Here is an 18,173-nt window from a genome sequence, read left to right as displayed (position 1 = left end):
GCGGTTATAGAATGCCGTTTTACTACCTGTTTTCATTTGTGATCATCAGACAGCTCACTCTAAGAGTAATTTTCCGGCACACAAATTTTGAGATAGAGTTCTTATAGTAATTGCAGGGTTTTTTTCTAGTCTAACATGCAATATCTGTTAGGAACACTGAACGGATGTCAGGGAAGCTAACAAGGTTGATGCTTTGTTACCAGAACAAAAATAAAACCCCACCAGCTATCCCTACAAATCTGTTAGTCAAACCCTATCCGATGAACGGCTGGTCCCAAGCCTCCTCCCTGGTCCTCAGCAGACTCTTACCTGACCACTAAAAATGTTGTTGGTTTAAAATCGCTTCCCCCCCCCACCCCCCACTTAACTTTTACACAAGAAATGGGAAATTACAAAAGTTCTGTTGATAGCCACAGACGCAATCTCCATTGACAATTTGTGTTTTCTGAACCTCGCCACTGACTGCTGAGATGTGCTATGAACAAATACGCTTTGAATAAAGGGAAAATTCTCCCGCCACGTGCTTCTCCCCCTCCTCCCCACAAGGCACTCGCACCATTAGGTAGGAAATCAAGGTGGTGCACAAGCACGTGCGGGCGTGATGTACCCCTGGACTGTGTGTTCATGCCTCCCTCCTCCTTTCTTCCCAGCAAAAACACCCGGACCTCGGACACCCTGAGCAAGCAGCAGCAGACCCTGAGGATGCACATCGACATACCCAGAGCCCAGCTTCTGATTGAAGAGAGAGACACGATGGAGACCATCGGTAAGGGGCCACGCTGGCCGCTCTGCACCACGTGGCTGCCACGGCCACGCCCTCTCAGCCCACTCAGTGGGGTGTGGGAAGTAGTAGATATGAGAGCATATTGAAAGCTGCCTGAGCAAAGAAGTAAGAAGCTAGAGAACTGTTATTGAGGACAATAATAAGTGCCAGCAAATGTGGGGGGAAGTGAACGTGTATACACCTCAGAGGTTGCCCAGGATAGGAGCTCCCCGACTCTGATCCACGTCAGGCCTCCTCTGGAGAGGCTGTAGAACAAACACCTGTGGTCACATAAACCTAGAAGGGCGCACACTTGGAAACCCGCCCTGTGCCATCCCCATCAGCTCCGCCAAGGCCTTCATTAGCGGGAATGTCGCAACTCTACTGAACAACTAACAAACCAACATCTATGCTCAGGGCTCTTTCCCCACCCCCAGCACCTATACACAGTCTGGATTCTTCACCTAGTGCTTGGGGACCACCCAGTTCCCTTGTCCCACAATGGCAAGACAGACACCTGGAAGGCTTTGGGGGCTTGTTCGCCCAGGACCCAGGTGTCTTAACTCCATCCCTCCTCTTTCCACTCCAAGTCCACCACCCACACTGCCTGCCCAGATAGTTCCATTTGCTCCAGAATCCGAGACTTCGTGTTTCCATGCAATAATGACTGGAAGAATAGGTCACATTTATTGAGAGCTCTCTACATGCCATGTACTTGTATACGCACTTTTTTAAAATTCTTTTTTTTTTTTTTTTTTTTTTACTGTTGAAAGTATTACAGATGTCCCCCTGTTTTCCCCATCAGTCCCTTCTAGCCCCTGCCCCGGGCCTTCACCACACTATTGTGTGTCCATGGGTTATGCATATATGCATACAAGTCCTTTATGTGCATTATTTAATTTAAGTGCCACCCAACCCATGTAGGGGAAAGGTACTACTGAGTAACCGGGACTTAAAGGGGTCATGTAGCTTTCAAGGTCACACAGATGGTTGGGAGCAGAAGCTGGGTAGGGCCCCTGCCAGCTGCCTGCTTCCATATCAGCAGGTTACTTCCCAGAACCCCTGGCCTCAGAAGTATCACCAAGCTTCCCCGTATCCATGGAAACAGACTCCAGGGCAGGCTGCCGAGGCTGCCTCTTTTCACACTTCACTCTGTTTGTTCTGGAAAGTGTTCGCTGGCACTCGGTCCCAAGGCAACCCTTTCCTGTGGCTTAGCTGAAACTACTTAACTCCCAGCTCGTACCCTAGATCCTGCCAGGAAGGCAGTGGAAAATGGCCAGGTGGGCAGGACACCGGCATCGCCCCTCGCCCGGCCCTGCTTTGTGTTCTAATAGAACAGCGGAGACCTCTTGACCTAATGGCTCATAAATTCTGAGGCCTGGGCTGCCCTTGCTGGATGCAAGTTTAGTCTGGGCGTGCCAGCACTTAGGGAGGGTCAGTCAAGTCCAATTTGACTTTCCATCAACCAAGTTCAGTTAAGAGGCACCCATGCTGTGTGAGGAGGCATCCTGCACTACACGAGATTTCATTAGCTCACTCTCAACAGGTTTTGTTTGTTGATAATCTTTTCTTTTCAGTGGTATATCTGAAATATTTTTATTTATTCATTGATTGATTTTAGAGAGAGAGAGGAAGGGAAAGAGAGAGAGAGAGAGAAATATTGATTTGTTGTTCACTTATTCATGCACTCGTTGGTTGAATCTTATATGTGTCCTGACCAGAGATCGAACCCGCAACCTTGGCATATGGGGACAATACTCTACCCGATTGAGCTACCCGACCAGAGCTGGATCTTTTTCATTAAATTCAATAGACTGGGCATTAAAACTAACATTTATTTTGAAATATCAGTTCAAAAATCAAAATATAATCCCTTTGGCCTTATAGTTGGGGTATCTGCTACATGTTCCTCACTAGACGTGTTGAGCATTCCACCGAAGGCTGTTAAAGCTGGGCGGAGCCTGGGAGAGCATCATCTCCCAGTAGCCAATCACTGGCCCACACCAGAGACACAGCTGCCCTAGTCATTTCAGTAGATGCATCCCATTCCTTGTAAGCTCATCTGTCACCAGAGTCACTTCCCTCCTGGCGACGCTGACAGTGGTCGATGGCATTTTCTAATTACTGGGGAAGTAGAAATACGATGCTTTAAAACGCTCTGGGCTCAGACTACAAGAATCCAATATGAAAGTGCCATTCATTTCTGCCCAGAACGAATAGCAAACCTCAAACACCGACAGGCACCGGAATTTTCCCATTAAAGGTTTGTAACCTCGCCCCGCACACACCCTGGTCTGCTCCTAGCCGGGCAGCACGTTGGAAGCCACAAGGCACCGTATTGTTCATGAAACACGCACACAGATGCCGGGGCTGATGCCGGCTCCAGCGGCGAGGAACCGTCTCTGCAGAAAGGCCGTCTATCCGAGGGGCCAGTGAAGGCTGCGGGGCCAGCCCCCCCACACCCAGCCCTGCCCCTGCTGAGGACCAAGCTCCCTGTGCCACACACTGCGATGCCAGCAGACACCTTGGCAGTCTTCCCCGCGCTTTCTCTGCCAAGAAATTTTATTCCGACTTCAAGAGGCTTTCCTTTCCTGCCAGAACCTGAGTAATTGGATTTTGTAAGGTTCGTTCTGTTCAGAGCCTTTTTTGGGCACAGAAGTCTCGCTGTGCTGTTTGTGACTTTCACATTTCCACTCCCCGTCGAGGCACACCATAGCCTGATCCCCGCTGATGATCGCTCACACGAGCTCCATCCCTGAAAATTCCTGACAAATCCATATATCCTCCCCAAAGCTCCCCTTGGAATAAGGATACTCTTAAGAAAGTGTGGAAAGTCTCCAAGTAAAGTAATGAAAATCTTGAGACAACCAAATCATGACACGCAGCTCAACCGACTGCTGCTCCAAGCACTAAAATGCCCCCCATTCACCTGAGCCCAGCCTCCTGCTTCTGGAACCCACATGTCCCCACACCAGTAGGACTAGGAGACTATGACAAGCGAGACATTTTGAGAAGTCAATTAAGGGATATTCTAGAGTCACTGGGGCACAGAAGAGGTGAGAAGAAAAGGAACATTTCTCAAAACCATTAAAAGAGGAATCCTAAACTCTGAAGACTGTTTCTCTTCTCCCTCCCACTCCACCCCCAAACATTTGCCAAGTTCAGTGTGACCTCCCCAGGATAGACCCCGCAGTGGAGTTTTTCTAGTGCTCAGAGCTTCTAGTGCTCAGATGGCAGCCCTCGGCTGGGTGGGGCCCAGGTGAGCTTTTGACAGACACATCCATCCCAAACTCTATTAAACAGAAGCTGCAGCAAGTCCTGCCCCCAAATCAATGCTTCCTAATAAAAAGACTAGGCCTCAGGGAGTGGAGCAACCCTTCTCTGAGGTCATGCTCCCAAAGGAACCCTTAGGGATAGTCCACTTTTAGAATTCTTGACCAGTTCTAGCACAGTGCTTTCATTTTCCATTGTCTTTGTTGCTTTAGATGAGGTTATTGTTGTGGTGGTGGTTAAGAAAAGGCCAAGGAGTCGTGTAAAGGGGATAAACATTTGGCTCTGTGTCCCTGCTGTTCCCTAGATGACCGCTCCACGGTGCTGCTGACGGATGCTGACTTTGGGGAGGCCGCGAAGCAGAAGTCCCTGACGGTGACCCACACGGTCCATTACCAATCGGTGTCGCAGGCCACCGGGCCCCTAGTGGATGTTTCGGATGCTCGGCCGGGAACGAGTGAGTGGTCCAACAACACTGAAATGGTGTGGGTGTTATCGATGCTGACAGCATGTTACCTGCTCCGTCCCTGTCAAAGGAGAATGCGGGAAGGGTGGCCAGCCCTAGGCCTAAGAAGCCAATAGGATGACAGCATCTTTACTTGGGACGTTGAGGTTTTATTGCTTGATCTAAGCTGTTATTAAATTGCGTCAGTTGTAGCCAATAACTCTTGGTACTGGTTTACTATGAAAGTACTCGAAATTTCAGGTCAAATTCATTTGTTATATTTAGGCAACACAGGAAAAGAGACAAGTAATTAATATGAGTGTGTATCTTCTGCGCCAGGACTGGGAGAGAGAGAGAGATAGCATATCTGTTATCTCTGCAACAACGCTGCAAGGGAACAACTTATACAGCACATGGGATAGCCCCTATTTTACAGAGAGAAAACTGAGTCTCAGCGGAGTTAGGTGAACAGCCCAAAGCTGTCAGTCTCTCTGTCTGTCCTCGAAGCTCATGATTTTGTCCTGAACACACTGTTTGAGAAAAATAGAATTCTGGCAAGCCTGGGGATCATATTCCATTTCGTTCTCAATATTTGCGTATGTGATATATGGAAATTAATTACTGCAATGAAATTAAATCCCCTAATAGGTGTCTAGAGCTTATTAATGAGCTATTCTTGTTCCTTCATAATTGAAATTGTTCCTAAATCTCTTTAAAGGTTGAGAAATTGATTTCCCGATTATTATCTTTTGGAAAGCTTTGATGTCTAGCTTTTAAATCTCTAATCACTCTCTTTGCAAAAATTTATATTCTTAGAGTGTTATAATTAGAAAAATAAATATTAGAGTGTTAAAAGCTATTCTCCATAATTTCTGACTTGTAAGGAGGGCATCTGTGGAATGCCCTGAGCTTCATGGAGCAAACTGGTCGAGCCCTAAGCAGCAGTGTAATTTGCAGGGAAACCATCTTAACCCTCACGGAAATTCACTGGAAAACTGGGTTTCCAGCCCACGCTACAGCGGTGGTGAGGATGAACCGAAGAAATGGCTGGCCCGGTCCTGCAGGGGCTCTCGGCCAGCATCCCACATTGCCTTTCCCTCTGAGCCTGGGGGTTCCACCTGAGGGTCACGCCCCAGGCAACAACCACAGCTGATAGAGCCGCACTTCTTCCATCTGCGAGGACTCCACTAAATAATGTCGACAAACCTTAGGCAAACCTACTCAAATGCATGCGTCCATCTCTAGTTCCGAACAAAAGGAGAGTTACCCATTCAGCATCTGCAGAGCAGTCTCTAGTAGTGAAAGATCTTGGGGGTCATTTTTCATTAAATATTCTCTCCTAACCACACCATGAGGGAGGGACTAAGTGCATTCATTTTTATTTAGAAGTAGAGCCAGTGGCTGCCCCCCCCCCCCACCACCCCCCGCAAGAATTACCCCAGGAGCCTGCGCCGGGCACTTCCTAAAGCCCAGTTCTCTGTTTGCCTCTTGTACCATGGAGCCTGTCACCCCTGCCAGGTGTGACACTTGTGTCACCTCAGGCCCCGGGAGCAGGTCCTCACTGCAGCCTGGCACATTTGCCAAGGTTCACTGATAGTCCATCTCCTCAATGACAAAGGACCTTGTTGTCCCAATCCAGTTACGGTAGGACATGTTGTCATTGTAGGCACTCTTTATTTTTAAGAAGAGTGTCTAGAATAAGTTGTTTGCACACTAGAATGTGACAGCATCCTGGAAGTTGGGTCTCTAAGCATTTTCTATTTGCCAAGGAGTTGCCACAAATTCTTATTACAAGGATGGAAGACATCTCTTTCAACCTGTGAAACACAGGCCTCAGCTGTGTCCACACCCCGTTCCCTCCCCGTCTGTCACGTGGGTAGGATGCACCAAAAGCTGGGACTCCATTTCTGTCGTCATCCCCATGCATCGCAGGCACTGCCCACAGGAGATGTCCAGGAAATATATAGAAATGCTGACCGACTTGTCAAGCTCTGGAACCAGAGTAGAGGGGACAGAAGAGAACGCACGGTTAGCATTTTCAACAGGACTTGGGCAATCTGCTCTTTCCCTCTCTGTTCTCCATTTCCTGAGACACCGTATCTCCTCCCCCAGGGGGAGGGGTCCCTTTTAATATGTACACAGTCCCCCCAGCACACTTTGCAGAGACTACCAATGAGATTATTACCATCAACTATTTTACTTACAAAATGTGCAAGGTTACAAACACGTCAAGTGGTAAACACTAGATTTGACCTGGGGTTTTTTTGTTTTGTTTTGTTTTGTTTTTGTCATATTTAACTGGAAGTCATCCACTCATTCATCACTCATTCGTTTGTGCAAAGAGCATCTACACAGCACCTGATGTGTGCGGGGCTGGACTGAGAAATATACCAGACTCAGCTCCTGTCCTACCAGTGCTACTCATGAGCTCCTTTCTACACCATGGCCATCTCCAGCATCTCGTGTGATGATTTCTTTAAAATCTGTTTTTATTGATTTTTTAGAGAAAAAGGACAGGAGAGAGAGAGAGAGAGAGAGAGAGAGAGAGAGAGAGAGAGAGAGAGAGAGAGAAACATTGATGAGAGAGAAGCATCATTGATCGGCTGCCTACTGCATGCCCTCTACAGGGGATCAAGCCCACAACCCAGGCATGTGCTCTGAGTGGGAATCGAACCGGCAGCCTCTTGTTTCCTGGGTTGATGCTCAACCACTGAGCTACACCAGCCGGGCTCGTTTGATGATTTTTAATGGGTGTTTTTCTGTCAAACCCTCTAACTTGAGTTTCTAGCATCCTGGATCAGCCTACCAAATGTCCTGCTAGCATCTTCCCATTGAACAGGGCGTGCTCCCTCCCTTGCCTGGTGCTTGTCACTCAGGAATCATGGGCTGGGCCTTGAGACTTGCTGAGCCCTCCCTTGTGCCCACAGCTTCATCTCTCCACATCTCACACAGGCTCTGCAGTGGGTGATGTTACCCCAGGCCTCAGAGGCGAGGGGAGTGGGCACATCCGATGAGCCCACAGCCAGCCAGTAGGGAAGCTGGAGTTAGGGCACCTAGATCCAAAGCCCCACTCTTAACCCCCCTGTGTTGCCTTTAAGTAGAGATGATGCTCCTTATAGGACATCCAGGGACCCCAAAGATTCCAACATCTGTTCAGTAAGAAGAGCTTACAACATGGATTGGATCTTTTTTGTTGAGACGCACACTCCATCGCCCAGAGTGGTACTGGACACAGCACTGCAGAGAAATCCGATTGGGCGAGGAGTGTCGTGTATATAATCCCGTGAGGAATGTTTGTTTATTGAGTAACAGGAGTAGCCAGTCCTGACACTGGGAAATTCCTCACCAAAAGCTGCGGCCTGGACACCTATAATATCAGGGAATACAAACAGATTAATACCATCATCACGGTACCCATGACATGTTCTATGACCCCATTATCCACAAAATCCTCTCATCCCAAATTCAGGATCATTAAAGTCACTTGATTCCATGGGCAGGAGCTTAATGCAGGTTCAGAGCTGATGCTGAAAGGCCAAGAATTATGTATGTCACTTACCCTCTAATTCGTTGGCCATATAGCAGGCACGAGGCGGCATCGCTAAGTTGTGTTTATATTACAACGTTGGGGACTCACATAAAAGGCTTTCCGTGCAGGAGCAGTGAATTCCAACACACGTTAGGTCAGTAGATGAGCTAGTGAAATAGACAAAGGAAGCTACCGTGTGGGATCCAAGTAAAATTTTTACTTCCGCTGCTGTCTCAGGCGCTGTCATGGAGAAGAGTTCAGTTCAAGTACACAGAAGCTCCAAAAACCTGATTATTACAAAAATGTGTCAACTACCTCCGCATGCTATAGATTAAGACACATTTGCCCAGAGCAAAACGGAACTGCAGGCTGCGGTTCAGGAAAGTAATATCCTGACCTATATTCCCAACATTATCAGGCCACGGCCCAGCTGTCCTGGTCTAGAGAAAAGGGGTGAAGAATCAAATTACCTTAAGAAGAACTGGGGCTTTGACTAGACGCTGACAAGTGGTCCCTGCCCATGGAACCTTCTCCTACATGGGTGATGTCAGTGAGCAAGGGGGCTGAGGGAGTGAGGGTCTCAGCCCCACCACGGGTGGGTGGGCTTGACGGAGGGAACGCAGGCGAGGGTTTTGGGGGGTTGAAGGAGCTTGTGTCTTTGAAATGGGACTACCCAGCTGACCCCTCCCCCACAAGCATCCATACCAGGAATAAAGCTGGTCCACAGCCTTAGCAGTTGCAAGAAACTTCAAGAAGAATAAAAATGAGAACCCTCAACATGTATGTAAGGGACTGGGTCATTTTCCAGAAGAGACGCATTAGCATTTAAATAACAAGCTCCCTCCTCAAGTCCTCGGGCCTGGAGGACATTTCGCCTCCTACCCATGAGAGTGTGTGTGTGTCTCTCAGGGAACCTCTCTCCTGGCATTTCCGTGGAGAAACACTTATCATTCCAACCTGGCTGTCCAGAGAGCTCGGCGCTCGGCCATCGCTCGCATTCTAATCAAGTCAAAAAAAAAAGTCTCCCAATTAACGTCTTCCGTGAAATTGTGCAAGTACAGGAAGAAATGTGTCTTAAAATCAATGCCCCGGAGAATAGGCACCAAGACAGGGCATATTAATGACCCAGGACATCTTAAATCCTATTGATTTGGCTGCCATCTCGGTGCTTCTCTCCAGCATTGTAGAATGATGGATTAGGTCCCAAGTCCAATAACCAGAAACTTGCAGAGGAAAAGCCTCCATTTCAAAAGAAAGTCATTTCCCCACTTTCAGGGTCGGCCTGCCGTGACCTAACATGGAATTATAGACGAGCCCATGCCCAGTGGACACCGCCTCAGAGCAATTAGCTGTGCAGGGCGAGGACGTGTGTGGTTGAGTGATGGGCGACCCCTGACTGAAGGTCAGGTGTTGGGCTCCATGTTCATCACTTAATAACTGGGTCGCTTCTCTCTGAGCTTCCATCGCTTCATCCATAAAGCGGCCCTGGACCATATGTATTCGTCTAAGGACCTGCGTGTGCCAGGAATGAGATTCAGCTCTGCAAAGGGCCCCAAGGCTGGGCATGCAGCCCTGCCCTGGTCAGACACGCAGGCTCCTGGGAGCCCAGAAGCGAGGCAGGGCAATACGTTGCCGCTTGGCCTCCTGGTTTTGTTCCTTGGAAATGGCTCCGTTAGTGGTGAGCAGTGAGCATGGACGGCTGTGTTTAGAAGCAGCCAGACCGTGTTGAAAGGTGGCTGCTTAGAGTTCCTCTTTGAGAAGCAGAGAATGCAATGGTGGGAGCCGCCCATGTGGCATCTTCTGCTGCCTTAGGCCGGAGCCCAGAAAAATGGTTGCGGCACCTGAGCGCCTCTGCTTTCCACGGGCTTCCAGAAAGGGAGATGCATGTCCACCCCAGTGCCCAGCAGTCTGTGCTGTTAGGACAGCTTTTCCTTCGCTCACTGGAGAGTTGAGCAAAGAACTTGGTCCCCCTTTCCCCCTCTACCCACCCCACCCCTTTGACCTGTTGCCTTTGGTTCTGGATTTAGAGAAAGTTTAACCTGTGTGGCAGCAGCCTGTGTGTACACAGCCTCTGTGCTTCGGAAGCTGGTGGGCAGTGACATCCAGACACTCATTAACTATTTGGTCTCCAGGGGGAATATCCAAATCTGCATCAAAGTTCAGTTTCGTTGAGTCAAGCTCCCATGTGCAAAGGCCTAGAGAGCATTAGGACAAAAAGGCACCGATCCTCTGCTCTGGGAATGTGCAATTTAATGAATGAATACAACAGTGATATTCCAGGCAGCGAGTCCACACAAGAACACGGTATATAGGAGACGTCAGATTCATTGTCTGGGGTGGCTGCAACAATGGACCACAAACTCAGTGACTTAGAACAGAAATTAGTGTCTCACAGTTCTGGAGGCCAGAAGTCCAAGATCAAGGCTCATCCCCCCCTCTGACACCTGTAAGGGTAGATCCTTCCTGGCCTCCTCCTAGATTCTGAAGGTTGCTGACAACCTTTGACATTCCTTGGCTTACAGCTACGTCACTGCAGTCTCTGCCTTCCTGTCCCATAACCTGCTCCCTGCCCTGTCTGTCTCTTCTTATAAGGACACCAGGCATGTTGGACCAAGGGCCCGCCCTACTCCGGTGTGACCTCATCCTAATTAATTACATCTCTCTTCGGTGACCCATTTCCAGATTAGATCACATTCTGAGGTCCTGGGAATTAGGATGTGGACACACCTTTTTGGGGGATGTAATTCAACCCATAACAACACCTCACGGGAGGAGAATTGTAGAAAGAAAGCCAAGTTAGAGAGCGTTGGCCGTGCTCTTTGTATTACAGAAGACGGGGAGTCTCGGGAGGTTTATTAAGTAACATGCATCGTGCCATGAAACTGGTTCCGATCCGTAACAGCTGAGTCCAGTTCTAATGTCCTTCCCCTTACAAATGTCCTTCCCCTTACAGAGCTTGTTTAAATGCTTCAGAATTACATGAATGCCTCTGACCATGGGAGGAAGGAAATGCATGATCTGGGCAGGGATAGTCACGGAGGGCTTCCTGGAGGCAGGAGCCTGCAGGGAGGGTCATAGCGCTGGGTCGGGAGCACAGCACTCCATACCTTTATCACAGCTGACCACAGCTGCCTCCAGCGACCGAGACAGAGATTGTTCTTGACTCTTCGCAGATCCCACCACCAGGAGGAACGCCAAGGCTGGGCCCACAGCGAGAAACCGGTACGCCAGCCAGTGGACCCTCAACAGACCCCACCCCACCATTTCAACACACACCCTCACCACTGACTGGAGGCTGCCCACGCCCAGGGCCACAGGATCGATGGACAAGGAGAGTGACAGTTACAGCGTCAGCCCCTCACAGGACACAGGTAGGGTCTCCACACCTCCTCCCCACGCCCGGGAGGAGCCCGCCCTCACCAAGGGCTTTGCAGGCTCCTACGTACGTATGTACGTACTCCCTTTCAAGGTCACCTTCAAATGGTTAGGGCATTTGTCTAACAGACACCAATGCGGTGCACAGCACGGCGCCCTCCGGGGCCAGTGACTTCTGCACACAGAACCAGGAGCAGCATTCTGCAGGTGCCCTGAGTCCCAGCTCAGGCTGCCTTCTCCTCCTCATTCCCACCCGCTGGCAGACACCGGCATGTTTACATGTTCACCCACACAAGGGCAATCATGTCTGGTTGGACTTGGAGGGCATCTGACCCGCTGCTTTCTCCAGGATGAAGATGCTGCACTTGGAGTTAGTGACAAGGTCGGAGCACCTGTAGGGTGACCCGCTTGACAATTGAGCAGGGCTTGATTATAAGGCAAGCTATCTTGTCTGTGCCATCAACCACCCAGATTTCACTTCGGAGAGGAGACAGGCCCTAAAAATAGCACTAGGCTGACTACCCCCCTCCCATCTTAAATTTTGAAAAGAATTACATCTAAACCTAATCACTGTGGGAAATTTTAACACTCATTTTCTTTTGTGCTGGAAGATATACTGCAAAAATAGCGTTTCCAAGGCAGAGTGTCACCGTGCACCTTTATTTTTATGGCTGTTAGTTCTCTTATAAGACTCTCAGAGTTCCCCAGAGGCGACTTCAAAACTTTGGCACTCGTGGGCTTGAAATACAGAGATTCCTCCAATCAGCTGCACCCTTTCAGGCCTGGCAAGGTTCCTGTTTCCCCACCCCACCCCCCCAAGGGTGGCAGCCGCAAAGAGTGAGTCCCGGGGACCAGGGGCCATTCTGCCTAGTGGCCAATTTTGGGGCTTAGTCACAGCTCGGTTTCTAACCCTCATCACGTCTCCCTGACGTGACCAAGCCACGCCCAGGCTGGAGAAGCTGAGCTGCGGGGGCTTGTCCTTCACGCCCATCAGAGTCTCTATGGTACAGATCCATTGGCAAATCCAAGCAGGGAGGGTGGCACGCAGGTCATTTAGGCACATTCCCCAAAATTCTGTTTGAATGAAAAGCAGAATTTTTAAAGGGGGATGCTTTACTGACTTATGGAAATGCTCCAGGCTGGGGTATCAGACTACAGTGATAGCCCACCCCCACCCCACGGTTGGAAACACAGTTTTCTGAGCCCACTGTGCTGAGGCTTATGAAGCGGCCTCTGGGTGACAAAGGCAGTCGTCAAAGACCCAGGACTCCTGCTGCGTGGTCCTGTGACCTGGGAGAAATCACCCCAAGCCCGAGAGGGTGGTCAGTCTGTGCAAACATAGTAATCATCCCCCGCCTGGTTTCTCTGCTTCCCGGCGCAGATCGAGCTCGGAGCAGCATGGTCTCCACTGAAAGTGCCTCCTCCACCTACGAAGAGCTGGCCAGGGCCTACGAGCACGCCAAGATGGAAGAGCAGCTGAGGCACGCCAAGTTCACCATCACCGAGTGCTTCATCTCGGACACATCATCCGAACAGTTGACGGCAGGGACAAATGAGTACACAGACAGTCTGACCTCCAGCACCCCTTCAGAGTCGGGGATCTGCAGGTTCACTGCGTCTCCCCCCAAACCTCAGGATGGAGGGCGAGTGATGAACATGGCGGTTCCGAAGGCACATCGGCCAGGTGAGCAGGAAGTGCGCGCACCGTTGTGTAGGGAAGCTCCCGTCCTGATACACCCCGCTCGGGGTTTAGACGGGATGTTCTGTTTATTGACTGCTGCGTAGTGATCCACACCAAAGCTGTTGGCTTACAACAACAATCACTCATTTTGTTTATGAGTTTGACATTTGCTCAGTGCTTCGTGGAGACAGCTCATCTCTGCTCCAGCAGGTCAGACAGGAGGCTCAATCAGGGCTGCAGGAGCCACCTGCAAAGTGGCTCCCTCCCCTGTCCCGTGGAGAGTTGGTGCTAGCTGCATCCGCCCTAAGTAGGTTTCTCCACCACAGGGTGGCTTGAGCTTCCTCATATCATGGTGACTCTGTGCTAAGAACCAGTGTCCCAAGAGACAGACAGTGGAAATAGCCAGTTTCTTAAGGCTGGGGCTAGAAAGTGACATGTCACTTCTGCCATGTTCTATTGTTCAAGGAGCCCAGGTTCTAAGAGGGAGACTCCCACCACTTAATGGGAGGAGCTTCAAAATCCCGGGGCTGTGTTTTAAATCTGCTGCCACTGAGGGCTTCAAAGAAGAGAGGCCCTACAGGGCACCAGCATTTGGACCTTGGTTTTACTGAGTTACCCAACGTGACAGTGACTGGCTACTGTTACATCCGCTGCAGTTTGGTCTCTGTCTTGAGCCTGGGAGAGTGGTCTGGGTTTGTGGATGGAGCCGCAAACCCTAAGGCCTGCAGGGCCTGGCAGATCTTGTAACTAAAGGAAGAGACTACGAAGCAGGGGGAAAGGGAGTGATGGGACAGGGACAATTCAAGAGCTCAGGGACTATCTAGAGCAAATGGCCCTAGCAAGCTCCCCGCAACTGATCCCAAGTGGAAATGGGGACCCAGTATGAGCGAGTTTCTCAAGAGAAGCCAGAAATCTTGGTTTTATATGGACACTCGCAGTTCTTAAGCGTTGGCTCAGATGTTTGCATACCGCTATACAGGGCAAATAAAGCACATCGTTAGACTGGATCCAAACCAAGGCAGCCATTAGTAGTGATTCTTTGAAAAACAGCCTCTTTTTCTCACACTGAAATAGGTACCTGTAGACTTTGCTTCGCAGACTGGCCTGTCCCTTCTTGTTGAATCCAGGTTGATTTGTCTTTCTCCCATTTCCTGAACCACTACACTGGTTCTATTTCAAACATTTATCTTCCCTTTTAAATTACTGTGATTCCTTTGGGTTTTATGGCATAAGGCCCAGCTGAAATGAGCCTCATAAATACATAAAAATATATAAAATGAGAATTGTCTATCCAGCGACTAATCTTCCAAGCAGAGTCAAAGATCCTCGCCAGCAGACAATAAAGAGTGATGGCTTCATTTAGTTTCATTCCGATACCTCCTCGGGGAGAGGGTGAGCTGTTATTTATGGGTGTTGTTATTTCAAGTATTTTTTTTTTGTTATTGACACTTACATGCAAGCAAATGCAGAGAAACGTAGGACAAACTGCCGTGACTTTCTGTGGCTGCCCCGCCTGAATGTGAGGGAGACAGGAGAGGAGAACCCAGCCAGTGTGGCTCAGTGGCTGAGCTTCAACCTATGAACCAGGAGGTCACGTTTCAATTGCCAGTCAGGGCACATGCCTGGGTGTGGGCTCAATCCCCAATAGGAGGGGGCAGGACAGGGGTTGGGGAGGCATGCAGGAGGCAGCTGATCAATGATTCTCTCTCACCATTGATGTTTCTATATCTCTCTCCCTCTCACTTCCTCTCTGAAATCAATAAAAATATATTTTTTAAAAAGGACAGGAGGCAAGAAAGCATGCCTGTGGGCATGTTTAGTCTTGCTGGGCTTCAGTGGCTGCATCTGTAAAATGGGAAAAACATTGTTACCCAGCAAGCACTCACTGCCCGATGCACGTAGAAGCCAATACTATGGCACCGGTTTGAGAAAAGAAAAGTCTCTGATTATGAGGAAGTCGAATGACACGGAGACAGGAGGCAAAGTTCAACTCTTGTCTCCCCGATGGAGGCGTCGGAGCAGGATTTAAGGGGTTTCAGCACTGAATCTCCTGGACAGCGGCCCCTTTGCTTCTGGAAGGGTTCCTGGTGCTCAGGGTCTGGTCAAGCCTTGCCTTTGGCTCTGGGGTAGGGGTAGGGAGTTAAGGGTCCACAGGTGTTACTCTTGAGTGGTATATTCAAGGTTTAAACTTCGGTTCCGGGTCTTGTCAGAAACAGGACAGGACCACTCTGAGCTGGTCCAGTGGTTACAACGTAGGCACCTACTCTATGGGGTTTAAGACAAATGGAACCTACGCAGGTGAAGCTGTTAGCAGTTGTGTCTGTTGTTGCCCGCTGACATTGTTAGTTCCCAGGGACTCCAGGGTGTCTCCAGGGTTGCTGCTGGCTCCCTTCTCCCTTCCTTCTTTTGTTTGTTCTCCTTCGGGGGCCAGTGATGTCCTGGGGAGCATCCGCCTCATTCTCGTCCCACCCAGTTAGGGACCTTAGGCTTCCATCTAAGATACACGGCCACCCGCCCCTTCACAGATGAGCTCCTGGGTTACAGGACTGTCCCGTTTGTGCCGGCCTTGCAATAAGTCAGGGCTTGAGTTTCTTTCTGATGACTTGTTCATATTGTTGGCTTAATAGTGAAAAACATTTAAGCCTTTTCATGACGTTGTTGCCTGGATCCATCGAAGCAGTGGGAAGATCGCAACTACGTAAGTTGCTATCATCTTAACATACTCCTTAAACCAGCGGTCGCCCACCTTTCGGACCTCACGGACCACCAGTGGTCCGCAGACCACCGGTTGGCGACCGCTGCCTTAGACTAAAATGATTTTATAACTTTAGGAATGAATAATATTTTAAAACAGTGGGAATCCTCATGTCCACCAACTTTGTTTGGTCCACACTAGATGACTATTTGGTTAACATTAAATAGGCTTTTTAGGAAAAAAAATATTTCCTCCTTCTGGAAGCCTATATGTTGCTCCTTATAATACAACTAAACGCCACACAGGGCTCAAAACCCCAGGTGACAATTTATCATCCTGCTGACTGGGGGCTGCGTCACACTAGCAGTTCCTTGGGCGCGTGCCTGTGCTTTGCGTGGTTCGGGGTGGCTCTCAGTCAGAGTGTGTCTTTGGGCAAAATCTCTGGCTATCCTTCTCCTCCATCAGGTGCTCTTTTTTAATTACAATCCCAAGCTTTTAAACTCTCTACAAATAAAGATCTAGTTAAATGAACTTGGCCAAACAGTGGCTCTGAGAAGATTGGAAACATGTCTTGTATTTCTCTCCCAGAGTCTAGCAGATATCTGGCAGCAGAGTGACTGTTCGAGGAATATGTTTAAGTGGTTTAGTGGAATTGAATATATGCTCCTAACACTCTGTCTGGCACACAGTAGGTGCTTAACAAACATTGTCAAGTGAATGAATAGGTTGTGGCTGACAGTGATAAGGCTGGCCAGTTGGTTAAAATATAAAGGTTATTAGGAATTGTGAGTAAAATACCAGAAGACATTGAAGTGCATGCCATCTTCCAGGTGAACTTTAAACAAAGTAATTTCTTCTCTTTCCTTGCTCTTAACAAGTCGAGAGGAATCTCTTCCTCAGCTAAATGGGGAGCGGGGGGTGCCCCAGGAAATGTGGACAGCTCACCCCTGAGGCACACCTCAGGATCTAGCTTTAGATTGTTAGTAGTTCCTGGATTTTGGATTTGCTGCATTTCTAGGACTTGTATATTTTAAATATAGTACCATGCGTGTACTTGTCCTGTTTTCTCAGTAAGAGATGGCTATTTCTGTCTTTAAAAACAAGCAAAACAAAGCAAACAAAACTCTGTATTCCTCCAGAAACAGCTGGAAAGCGTAACCGCTTCTTTTCCTCTTGACCAGGGTGGCTTCCGAGACTTGGATTACAGTGTCTCTTCTTGGTTTCGGGTAGCATCTTGAGCCAGTTTCTACCGTTCTTGGGTTACTGCTTCTTTATTCATGATGTGTGCCCTATGCCCTCGAGAGATGCCATTGCACAAAGCTACTTAAATCAAGTGCAAGCTTCAAATGTGCAACCTAATAGGGCCTGCCCCTCTAGCAGCGGGGAAACTTCTGCCCCTTTGGAGCTCAGCTGGCACACTCAGGGACCCCAGCCTTGACCTCTGCCATCCCATGATGAAAGCAGCTGCCCTTCGGCTAGAAATGGCCACTGCCTGCTGCCAGCTGGGCGGTCCTCTGAGTGACCAGCGGAGGAGGCAGAGATCCTCAGGGAAGAACGAAGGCAAAGGCTGGGAGACAGGAATGGCCTTGAGAGCAAGAGTTCCCTCTGAGCTGCCAAATGTACAATCTTTCAAATACCCCTTAGATTCAAGTTAGAAGGACCCAGGAGCCATCCACAACACCTCCGCACATTGCTCTTCACTCCCCACTCTACGTGGACCCAAATATTCAAATGTGCTCATCTTGGCTCCCTCCTGGAAAAACCAAGTCTCTCTCATGTGCATTTGCAATTTTGTCTTCTTAAAGACCCTGCTTTAATTTTAGTCCGATGTACCTCAGACACAGAAAGTGATGCGTGTTCGGAAGGGCCCCAAGCTGGGAACTCCAAGCCCACTGGCTTTTTGCAGCCTCCTCCTCCCCACCCTGCACTGGTCTCAGGACCAAGCCCACAGACCTGCCAGGTGCTTGCAGGATTTTAGCAGCTGCTGCTGTGCGTTCCCCAGTGCCCAAGTCTGTTCTTTTGTCCCAACAGCCTTTCTCTGACCTCTGAGCCCCTTCGCCAGCTCGCTGCCTTTCTTGGTTCTCTTATTGGGGTTCAGCTCTAGTTGTTGGGGAGCCCAAAGATGGTGGAAGGTGAGGAGGAGGCCTGTGCCTGACAGACCTGTGATGGAGAGGCAAGCGGGCTCCCTGTGTCCTGTGGTGTGAGCAGAAGGAAGCTTCTAGATTCCAGGGCTGCAGATGCAAGCAGAGGCTCACCACAGTGATTGCATCTACAGAAACACAAATATAACAAGTATATTGCACTCGTTTATTCATCCAATAGTTATTGACTCTCTTCTACTTGAAAAGACACTGCACTTGGTATTACTCAAAGACATAAAAGTGCTAATACTGGATATTAAACCAACACTTCCCA

General features: G+C 49.2%; 1 protein-coding gene across 1 annotated transcript in view; it reads left to right on the top strand.

Moving 5' to 3' along the window:
• The window catches only part of DSCAM (DS cell adhesion molecule), a 373,478-nt gene that overhangs the window by 346,572 nt on the left and 8,733 nt on the right, over window positions 1–18,173 (top strand). The window contains exons 29-33 of the mRNA XM_054712828.1: window positions 651–766; window positions 4,341–4,490; window positions 4,764–4,784; window positions 11,181–11,378; window positions 12,764–13,066. Of these exons, the coding sequence (XP_054568803.1) occupies window positions 651–766; window positions 4,341–4,490; window positions 4,764–4,784; window positions 11,181–11,378; window positions 12,764–13,066 (788 nt within the window). The remainder of the gene's footprint in view (window positions 1–650; window positions 767–4,340; window positions 4,491–4,763; window positions 4,785–11,180; window positions 11,379–12,763; window positions 13,067–18,173) is intronic.

The sequence above is a fragment of the Eptesicus fuscus genome, chromosome 3 (genome assembly GCF_027574615.1).
Source record: "Eptesicus fuscus isolate TK198812 chromosome 3, DD_ASM_mEF_20220401, whole genome shotgun sequence".
NCBI classification, from domain to species: Eukaryota; Metazoa; Chordata; class Mammalia; order Chiroptera; family Vespertilionidae; genus Eptesicus; species Eptesicus fuscus.
Note: the sequence above shows the minus strand (reverse complement) of the source record. Positions and strands in the feature narration are given on the sequence as shown.